Genomic DNA, 11,707 nt, shown 5'->3' with positions numbered 1-11,707 from the left:
TTTGACTGCACTCTAGCATAACTAGACACACTAAAGTAAGGTCACCCTCTCAACTAGCTACTATCTCGCTCGTTCTCTTATCTAGAACATTATTAAGCTGCTCTATCATGGGTGTTCACTACTTAAGGGCATTTAAATCATTCTCTATCTTTAGAAAAGTCTCTACGCATTTCGTGATTTTACGACGATTACTGTGTTTTCTGTTCACTAATTGCGATACCAGCTAGCCTGATACCTGACTTAGGTTTATTACTACGTAATGATACTCGATGCTAAGATAATGCTATAGTCAAGCATAAACTATCTCATTTAAGTAATAATTTGGTAAGTTAAAAATTAAGAGTGTTGAATTCCATATAGAGCAAAATAAATTACAAAAGAGTTTAACTGGAGGAGAATGATATATTTGGTAATTAACAAACATATAACAAAATAAAGAGACCAGGCTAATGAAAGCAAAAGAATGTTGCAGTAAACAATAGAACAATCAGGACGATGAACCTACAATGTTGTTTTACTTAACTGTTGGCAGAATGACTATGGTGTTGCAATATATTTATGAGTAGGTAGCGATTAACACTTAACGTAGTGATTTTAATTCTCATTAAAGCCTTAGATTAAATAGTTAACGAATCATAACACTTAGCATCATATATCTTTATATGAAATTGTTTACTCTCATAAACACCAATGTTGGGACAATAGTAGTATGCAATCTCAATAATCTTTATCTCTAAAAACTACTAAGATAACATACAATTAAGATGCAATTATCTCTAGCAACATTAAAATGCAATTCATAAACATATAGCTTGAAACAAAAAACCACGAGTCATGCAATTCACTGAACATCTTATGTTCGGTACCAAATAATAACAAAAAATTAATCATTCAACTTAGCAAAGTGTATTTCCCTCTCAAGTAAATAATACAAAGATAATGTTGAACTCTAATCAGTTGCCGCTGCTATATGGTTGCTCCACTGCTGCTGGTACACTCCCTGATGATAGAATTAGGCTGCCATCATAGATCGAATGTGGTGGAGAGAAATGTTGGAGATGAATTAATTGATCCTCAAAACATAAGAAGGAATACCCTATTTATAAGTCCAAAAAGGTCAAAGCATCCTCTAATAGGAAAAATTCTGAGTGTTGAATTCCACATGGAGCAAAATAAATTACAAAAGAGTTTAACTGGAGGAGAATGATATATTTGGTAATTAACAAACATATAACAAAATAAAGAGACCAAGATAATGAAAGTAAAAGAATGTTGCAGTAAACAATAGAACAATCAGGTCGATGAACCTACAATGTTGTTTTACTTAACTGTTGGCAGAATGACTATGGTGTAGCAATATATTTATGAGTTAGGTAGCGATTAACACTTAACCTAGTGATTTTAATTCTCATTAAAGCCTTAGATTAAATAGTTAACGAATCATAACACTTAGCATCATATATCTTTATATGAAATTGTTTACTCTCATAAACATCAATGCTGGGAAAATAGTAGTATGCAATCTCAATAATCTTTATCTCTAAAAACTACTAAGATAACATACAATTAAGATGCAATTATCTCTAGCAACATTAAAATGCAATTCATAAACATATAGCTTAAAACAAAAACCACGAGTCATGCAATTCACTGAACATCTTATGTTCGGTACTAAATAATAACAAAAAATTAATCATTCAACTTAGCAAAGTGTATTTCCCTCTCAAGTAAATAACACAAAGATAATGTTGAACTCCAATCAGTTGTTGCTGCTACATGGTTTTTCCACTGCTGCTAGTGCACTCCCTGATGATAGAAATAGGCTGTCATCGTGGATCGAATGTGGTGGAGAGAAATGTTGGAGATGAATTGATTGATCCTCAAAAAATATGAAGGAATACCCTATTTATAAGTCCAAAAAGGTCAAAGCATCCTCCAATAGGAAAAATATAATTTTTTTTGTATTTTCAACCATTTTATAATTATATTGGACAATTGTCCGGATCTAGAAAATTTTATAAATGTCTGCTGAGTCACCAATTACTACATGTTTTGTTTAGTAATTCGGTGCAGCATCACAACACATCATCTCTTACAGCTTCAATTAATGCCACAACATCAATGTACTAATTTTTAGCATAAATTATTAAAATCAAGCCAACTTCCACAAACTTACTCGCATGATGCAAATGATGAAAAATATATAAAAAATGATCCTAACGATGCAAAAGTTTAAGCTCAACCTAGGTATAAAGATCCAAAAAAATAACTCTTTTAGAGAGTTATCAATATTCTATCTGCTCTTACCACGCTTTTTCTCAATTAACCCTCGAATTGGAAGGACAATTGTACGTTCACCATTCGTTAACATTCTTGTAGTATGCAACTCTGCTATTTTCAAATATGATTATTGCGTCATACCGCTTGTTGGTACATCCTCTGTAACAGTTCTTCATTCTTAGGTATTTGCTACATGTTCAATTGAAGATACTAAGATGCATTACACCTATTATGGTTACTCTGGTTACAACCCACTCCTATGAGTGTCTCTATGTCTCTTTGGTCATTTATGTCTTTCCTGGACTAACTTTTACTATTACGGATCATCCATAGCTCTTTCAAGCCTTAATCAAGTCGAATCTGACTATCCAAAGTGAGTAGTATCGATACTCTACTTGCAATATCAATACCCCTATGTGTATCGATACCAAAAATGGCTTATGTTGCTGAAAATTAGGTCCACTGTCGGTATTGTTACCCTGAGTATTGATACTATAGGGAAAGTATCAATAATTTTGCCAGAAGTATTGATACTTCTGGTAAAGTTATGGATACTCATGCTAAAAATCCTCAAATCATCCAATATCGATACTCAAAACCATAAATATCTTATTTAAGCTTGTGAAGCACCCAAAAATCATCCTAATTGTCTTAGTTTGGTTCCTAATCATGTGATAAAACTTTAGGAAGTTATTTAGGGTCTCAAAGAGTCATAAAATACATGTTTTACATCAAATTCGTCATCTATGGCATGAATCAAGTATGAAACCTTAATACTCAAATATTAACAAATCATCATGCTTATGAAAGCCTTAATATTCTAAAAGATTAGAAATACACTACCTTGGTTAAATAATCCTGCAATGAAACTCCTTTAGCAAGTAATCACCATCTACCAAGACTTGAATGAATAAGCCCCCACTTTTCTTGCAAACAAAGAACTCAAGGCTTTGAATAATTAAAATGATGTTGTTGAAGGATTATGAACGAAATTGAAGTATAAAATATTCCCAAGATATTACCTTTGAGCTATGGAACTTGGAGAGGAAAATGGAATGAGGAATATGAAAATGAAAAGAATAAATAAAAAGAATAAGAAGATGAATATATATAGAGCCTTCATCTTTTAAATGGTGAAATTACACATTTGGTCATCCTACACCTTTACACTATTCAAAAATATCCTTTTTATGGCTAATTGGGTTCAATCCAACCCAATTAAGCCCAATGACTTAAATTATGAAATCCACGGGGTCCATGATAACTCTCCAAAAGAGTTATCTTTAGGAGCACTTTTAGCCTAATTTTTGTTTGATCTAAAACATTTTTAGGAGCATTTTAGGATTAGTTTTAATTAGTTCTTATGATTCTTCATATTTATCTTTTGTTGGTTGCTTTGGGCTAAATATGAATTTTAATGTTGAAATTGTGCACTGACGTTGTAGCATTGCAAGAAATATTGTGTAGCATCTGATTGAAACTGTTGATGATGTTATAGTATTTTAATGTTGTGGAGCATCTGATGACTCAGCTGGCAGTTATGGAATTCTCTAGAATGTGACATCTATCCTGTATAGTTGTCAAAAGGGCTATATTCTATCTGAAACATGGTAACAAACCAGTGGAGGACCAGATTTCCTCTTTACCTATAAATAGAGTACTAGCTTGTTCATTTAAAAAACACACACTGAGTACATCACATTTCAAGAAAAAATCCACACCTCTGACATCGTTTTCTTTACCCGATGAAAGCGTAAGCCTTCTGCCAGGGATTGCTATAGTAGAAAGAGAGCTCACCAAGTAGTATCGATCATCAGTATATCACTGTTCGAGCATTTCATTGAGAGAATGGAGTGTTTGAATATACTTAAATTTGTATTGGATGATATTTTGGATTTATGGTTTTATGCTACTATGATTATGTTTCTATGAGCTTGGATGATTATATTATGAGTAGAAATATTTGTAATCAATGAATGGCTATTTTAAATGCTTCTAGAAATAGATTAGTTTAACTTGCCATCTACTTTTGATAGCCTAGTTGATGCTGAGTAGCATTGTGCATACTAAAAAGTAGGCAGCCTAGTATTAGCCTTGTTAAAATGTTGGATCTTTGATTTATAAAAGTGATTAAAGTAATTCAACAGGTTTTAATCATTGCTAATAGTATAAAAATCATATTCATTGTTTATTTGAAACTTGAATCCCTTAATACTTCCAATTTCTATTCGATAGCTGACTTGCCACTCTCTGTAATATTGTAGCATGAATTGAAGTTTTACATTTTGATTTTATTTTCTCACCGTAAAGAAATCAATCAACATTTTTCTATTTTTAAACTCTATTGAAAAACATATGCTCTTTATGGGATCAATACTCGTAACTTAACCGTTACCACTTTTATTACTTGATTTATGACACGTGCACTTGCGTTATTGCTATAGCATTTTACACAACATCAAGTTTTTGGCATTATTGTCGGGGTGCATCAGTTTGATTTAAAGTTTTATTTTATTTTATTTATTTTCTTTTGTAGGTACTTGTTAGTTTTCAGATGTTAGTTTATGTCTAGAAGTGGTGACGAGCTAGAGCTGTTTGATCCAGAGATAGAACATACTTTTCATCAACATCGAAGAGAAGTTGCACTGAATCGAGCAAACATGAATGTTGGGAATAATAACAATGCTTTACCTTCAATGCCACATGGGGAGAATGAAGATTTGCCAGCTATGCAACCAAATCAATATGTTGATAACCTAAATCACTCGATTCGTGAGCATGTGGTACCAACTTTGGACGATTTGCATTCGGGTATTGTGAGGCCAGTGATCAATGATGCAATCTATGCAGTATGGAGAAAGGGTTGCTGAAGATCCTAGAACCCATTTAAGAGCTTTTATGGAGGTTTGTGATTCGTTTATACAACAATGAGTTAAGGAGGAGGCTCTAAACCTAAAACTATTTCTCTACTCGTTGAGAGACAATGCACAAGGTTGGTTGAGTTCATTGCCGCCTAGAGATATAACATCCTGGAATGAATTATCCCAGATATTCTTGTTGTGTTTTAACCTGCAAAACATGAATGCTAAGCTGCGAAACGATCTGACTTCATTCAAAAAAATTGAGGATGAAAGTTTTTATGAGGCTTGAGAGAGATTCAAATAATTGCTGAGGAAATTTCCTATGCATGGATTTCCATGTTGGACTCAAATGGAGATGTTCTACAATGGTTTAAACATACACGCTCGTATGGTTGTCGATGCTTTAACAAATGTAGCTTTTCTAGATAAATCATACAATGAAGCATATGAAATACTAGAAATGATGAAATACTAGAAAGGATTTCAACTAATGATTACCAATATCCAAATATGAGAAATATGTTTGGCCGTCGTAATGCTGCAACAATCGATTCTGAAGCTTTCAGATCTATTGCATCAGAGATCTCAACCTTGACAGAAATGGTAAAGAAACTGCAGCGACAAGGAGGAATACATGAAATCAAAGCTATATATTTCATTACTTGTGTCTATTATGGTGAAGAGCATAACTTTGATGAATGCTCTAAAAATATAGAATTTGTATATTACGTAAGGAATTATCAAAGAAATGACAATGCTTTTGGCAACAAGTATAATGCAAATTTCAGAAGTCGTCCAAATCTCTCTTGGAAAAGTCAAAATGTTGCCAACCCATAACATTTACGACAACAAAAATATCAATAGCATTATCAATATCAGCCTTATAATCAACAACACCTGATGCCATATCAACAATAACAACATCATGTAGCTCAGTCACATGAAAGACATAATTATCAAGGTCAATATTCAACTCAATCTTTTTCTTTTTCATCTCTTGAAGCTTTAATGAAATAATATATGGCTAGTCAATCTGATTCATTAAGATCTTTAGAAAATCAAGTTGGTCATCTAGAAAATACCTTGAGTAATAGACAACAAGGAACTCTTCCCAACGATACTGAAAATTCGAAGAACAATGGGAAAGAACATTGCAAAGCCATCGCCACTAGAAGTGGAATACGGAATGAAGAGCCATTAAGGGAACCTAGAAAAAAGATGAGGCTGCTCCAAAGTATGGTAAAGAAAAAAGTAAAGAAGTTGAGCTTGAGCCACCTACCGGTTTCTCTAAAGCATTAGATACAGACTAGTGTAGTAATTTAAACCACTACCGATAGCGACACCTACTAAGTTTAATGCTTCACCAATTTCAATGTCGCAGCCACAACAACAGAAATTGCCTCCACCTTTTCCACAATGCTTTAAAAAGATAAATGAGGAACAACAGTACAAAGCCTTCATTAATGTACTTCGTCAACTTACCATCAATATTCTGTTTATCAAGACATTAAAGCAAAACCTGCACTGCATCAAATTTATGAAAGAAGTGATATCGAAGAAACAACGACTAGGTGAATTTGAAACTGTTGCTCTGACTGAAGGCTGCAGCGCCATGGCTACAAGTCAATTGCCACTGAAATTTAAAGATCCAGAGAGTTTCACTATTCCTTACGATATTGGTGATACATTTGTAGGAAAAGCTTTATATGATTTAGGTGATAGCATAAATCTAATTTCTTTATCCATTTTAAAGAAATTTGGGAGCGGTGAAGCAAGACTAACTACTGTCACGCTGTAGTTTGCTTATCTCTCCACTATGTAGCCGAGTGACATTGTGGAAAATATGCTTATGCGAATATATAAGTTTATTTTTCCCACTAACTTCATTATTTTCGATTGTGAAGCGAATAAGGAAGTTCCTATCATTCTTGGACGCCCATTCCTTGCTACAGGGTGAACCTTAATCGATGTTGAAAATGGAGAATTAACTATGTGTTTAAATGATAAGCATATTACCTTTAATGTATTAAATAATGTATCTTACTTGAGTAATAATACTCACTATTTTTCACTTGATGTGAATTATATTTTTGCCCAGAAACATATTGACGAATACCACATCAGTGAAGAAGCTATTGATGACGTTGTAGCAATTGAGGAGACTACAAAAAATGAATGTTGCAGTAATTATCTGTAAAAATATGAATCTCTGGCTATACTTGAGTGTGCTCCGAGTGCACCAAAGCCTATGTCGAAGAGCCTTGAAAGCTGGAATTGAAACCGTTTCCAGAGCATTTGGAGTATACCTATCTTGGAGATAATGAGACTCTACCAGCCATTGTTACTGCGCAACTGACAGTAGCACATAATAAACAGTTAATTATTGTACTGCAACAACATAAGAAAGTCATCGCTTGGAGTATTGCTGACATAAAGGGAATTATTCATTTACTTTGTATTTTTGTTAGAAGACCCTGCTAGTATCTCAATTGAACATCGGCTCTGATTGAATACAATCATGAAGGAGTTAGTTCGAAAGAAGATTATTAAATGGTTGGATACTTGAATCATTTACCTAGTTTCGAATAGCCTGTGGGTCAGCCCTGTGTAGTGTGTTCCAAAGAAGGGTGACATTATTGTAGCGACCAACAAGAACCACTACTGGCTAGAGGATATATATAGATTATAGGAAGCTCAATAAAGCTATAAGAAAATTCCACTTCCCATTGTCATTCATAGATCAAATGTTGAACCGCCTTGCTGGTAATTCTTACTACTGTTTCCTGGATGGGTATAGTGGATACAATCAGATTGTTATTCCACCAGAGGATCATGAGAAACAACATCCACATGCCCATAAGAATATTTGCTTTTAGACGGATGTAGTTCAACCTGTGTAATGCTACAATAATATTCCAACGTTGCATGATGGTTATCTTCTCCGATATGATTAAAGACTATTTGGAAGTTTTCATGGACAAATTTTTAGTGTTTGGACAAGATTTTGAGAGTTGTTTGCACAACTTGATTTTGCAAAGGTATGAGGAAACCAAATTAGTTTTGAATTGGGGAAAATGTCATTTCAATGTGACATCTCAGACTCGTATTCGGGTCGGGTACGGGTTGGGGGTGTTACATTTAATGGTATCAAGGCTAAGGTTTAGCCGATTCTCGGTATAAACTGAAGTCCAGAGTGTCATAAAATGTGAACATGCCAACACAGAGTGAACATTTCTGATCTGATAGGGTAAGGAGTATGATGTCTTGCCAATAGAATAATATTTGTATAATATAGTAGAAATTGATTATAGAAATTATTGAAGTGAATCGATAACTGACAAATCTGATGGTGATAGCAATTCACCTGCCCTGGCCAGGCAGGATGAAGAGCGGAAACCTCAGAAAGTGTCTTATAAGATTAAAGGTTGATTTCAGAAGATTGAAATCATATTAGAATAGTGATAGAAGATTTTTATTTCTTTGAATCGAAAAAGCGATATGGATTAGTTTTGTTAGTACGTGGATAAAATAGAATATGGTGAACAAGTGTTACCATAAGAGCGTTAAAAGATCAAATGATGCAGTGAGAATTGCTAAAAGAGTTCAAGAATAAGTGTATTAGTGACAAGTGTATAAGATGTATAAAGTCAGAGCTTATGAGTTTGAAATGAAGGAATAGTATTGTGTATAAGGAAGTGTGTATATAATAAGGATTTGCAGTTAAGATGGTAAAAGTTAGCGTTGGCTAACAAGAATATGTGATGGGAATGTACTGGAAGTATAAGATTATAAGATATTGTCAGGATATGATAACAAAATATGAAATGGATCTGGATACAGTTGTATATTTGGATCATAGTATTGTGGTATAGTAAAGGGAATAAGGATTTGTATATTTGAGTAAAGCTGAGGATTGATAAGAAGAGTTTAGGAATGGGTATATCGATGATCAGTTTATAAGACAAAGTAAGTCAGAACGTTTAGTTGAACAACGGAAATTATAGGATGTATGAGAATGGAGGTGAAACTGACAAGTTAAGTAAACAAATTTTGAGATAATTTCGATTGGAAAGGATGTATGTGATTGGTTGACTAGGGTTTGTTTCCTAGATTGGACAGATGTTATTGATTAACTGTCAAAGTACAGGTGATAGAGTTATAAGATTGGAAGAAAATGTAAAGTTGAGTTAATTAATTATGATGTGAATCTGAATATAGTTGTGTATTCTGATCAGATAGCTATGATGTCGAGAATGAGATAAGTATTTGTATAAAACCTTAAGGAAGGAAAACGCAAGTATAAGAAATGATAAAGAATGAAGTTTTGTATAAGTAAATGGGGTTATCAAAGTTATAAGGATGCAATGAAGATTGATACACAGAGATGAGTATAGGTGATAGGACAAGAGTATGTGAACATGAAAGGAAAAGTATGATTTGTGTATAAGGAATAAATAAAAGAATAATGGAGTAAAGAAATGAAAGGGATTGAGTTAAAGGATCAGATATGATAAAGGTTATATGGAAGCGTAGATGATAATTTTGATATAGAAGTAAGAAAATGTGCAAGGTGGTGTGAAAAGATTGTTTGATTCCGTAAAGTATATGTTTAATTATATTTGAAGAAGATTTAAGGTTGTGTTTTGGTTAAATGATGATGGAAAACGAATTTGGTTATTATTGTAAGGCAGTTAGCGATGAATTTATGATGTTGAGTGATGAAAATGGATGTTAGTGTAATGAATGACATTATATGGATTTTAGAAAGGTCGAAGGAAAATGCAGAATTGAATGAGAGAAAAGACATAAATGGATTGAGGTTATGGGTTACTGTTTATATGATAAGTAACAGTAGATAAATGTATAAAGGAAAAAGGTAGTTGAAGAAATAAAAGAAGGAAAGATTAAGTAAAGGAAGTAACATGAGAACAATAGAAGATATGTTCTTATTGATATGTTCAGTGAAAATTCGAGGACGAATTTTCTTTAAAAGGATGGGAGATTTGTAACATCCTCAATACCGGGTTAGTGATCGAATTGTAAAGTTTTAGAATTTGGTGACTAGAGTAGAATAATGGATTAGTTCAATGATTTATTTGGAAATAAATTATGAAAGTTGTTAGTAATTATTAGATTAAGTAAAGGGAAAAATGGTCATTTGATAAGGAAGATTTTTATTTTTCCCTTATAAGATTATGAAACCACGTGGGAAGAGGGAAAAGAAGTTCCAGAGTTCTCTTCATCTTTCTTCCTTCACGCGTGAAAACCAAGAGTCAAATGTGAGTTTTCTGATTATTGGGTTTTTGGTTAAATTTAAGATTGGTTTTTGATTATTAGATTATAACTAAGCTTAAGGAAAGCTTAAGTTATCTTAAAATCAAAGTATGATGGAGTTAGGAGGGATTAAAGATTTGAGGTTCTTGGAAGAAATCTTGGAATAAAGTTCATAACTTGAATTAGAAGTTAAATTTGATGTGTCATCAATTTAATTAAGAGATATGAAGTAATAAAATGGAATTTGGAACATGATAGAAATTGAGTATGATTCTTGAATTTCATAAGGAAGATAGGATTTTGAGGTTAAAGATGATTTACATGGATATAAGTTGGTTCAAGTAATGGTAGTTGAGTTTAATGAATATGTAAGTTAAGAATAAAAAAGGAGATGAATTTGTAAGTTAAGAATAAGAAAGGAGATGAAATATGAAACATTTGAGCTAAAAAGAAGTAATTTTCGTGGATAAATTAGAATTCTGGACTAGTGTGCATCGGTACACATTTAATATGTACCGATGCATTAAGGGTAAATTTCCAGAAATTGTTCAGTGTGTATCGATGCACAGGAAGTGCATCGATGTACCCTTAAAAATAAAAACATCGAATGCAATTAATGCATCGATGCATAAGGAGTGCATCGATGCACATGTTAAGGGATGCATCAATACACTGTATAATGCATCGATGCACATGTTAAGGGATGCATCGATACACTGTAGAATGAATCGATGCACTTCAAAGGGAAATTGAAATAGACATTTCTTTTGATCTAGGAAATGATAGATTAGAGTATATCCATGGAATACTGATATGTTTCAATGTATAAACATGTAGATATCGAGCATGAACAAGTTACGGGATGACCATCAAGTTAAGATTCGATCGAAAGAAAGGAAATCATAAAAGGGGATTGGTTTTTGTTTATGCCTCACTAAGTCATAGACTTAGCGTGTGATTATTTCACACGTAGGTTACAGAAGCAAGAAGAGAAAAAGAGCAAGAAAGGTCAGGATCTCCCTTTCAAAATTTCAGATCAGAAAATAGATGATTTAAATGTGTTTGGTTATTTTGAATACAGTTGGCATGTACTAATTGATTGAGTTAACTATGCTCTGATCGATTTTGGTTATGGTGGTCAATTTATGTAATTAAACTGCTTTGATTTTATGAAAGCTTTAATTTTTCTTTGAATTTTGTCAAGAGTCAAAGATGTGACATCTCAGACTCGTATTCGGGTCGGGTACGGGTTGGGGGTGTTACAGCATTACCATGGTAGATTTTGCAAATTA

The 11,707-nt window shown here is 33.1% G+C and overlaps 1 protein-coding gene across 1 annotated transcript; it reads left to right on the top strand.

The window, feature by feature from the left end:
• Window positions 1-6,161: 6,161 nt before the first annotated feature.
• Window positions 6,162-6,939, top strand: LOC120212368. Its single transcript, XM_039210701.1, has 2 exons — window positions 6,162-6,380; window positions 6,523-6,939. Exons 1-2 carry the CDS (start codon window positions 6,162-6,164, stop codon window positions 6,937-6,939), a joined length of 636 nt encoding a protein of 211 aa, XP_039066632.1.
• Window positions 6,940-11,707: the final 4,768 nt, after the last annotated feature.

Source organism: Hibiscus syriacus, unplaced genomic scaffold (assembly GCF_006381635.1).
Source record: "Hibiscus syriacus cultivar Baekdansim isolate YM2019G1 unplaced genomic scaffold, ASM638163v2 tig00110013_pilon, whole genome shotgun sequence".
In the NCBI taxonomy this organism is placed as follows: Eukaryota; Viridiplantae; Streptophyta; class Magnoliopsida; order Malvales; family Malvaceae; genus Hibiscus; species Hibiscus syriacus.
The sequence above is the reverse complement of the archived record's forward strand: the minus strand, read 5'-3'. Positions and strand labels throughout refer to the sequence as shown.

Excerpts from the sequence above, each read along its gene's own strand:
- LOC120212368 (XM_039210701.1), top strand. The coding sequence starts at position 6,162 with ATGGCTAGTCAATCTGATTCATTAAGATCTTTAGAAAATCAAGTTGGT. Across the intron at positions 6,381-6,522 it reads TGAGGCTGCTCCAAAGTATG|CCACAACAACAGAAATTGCC; the intron begins GTAAAGAAAAAA and ends TCAATGTCGCAG.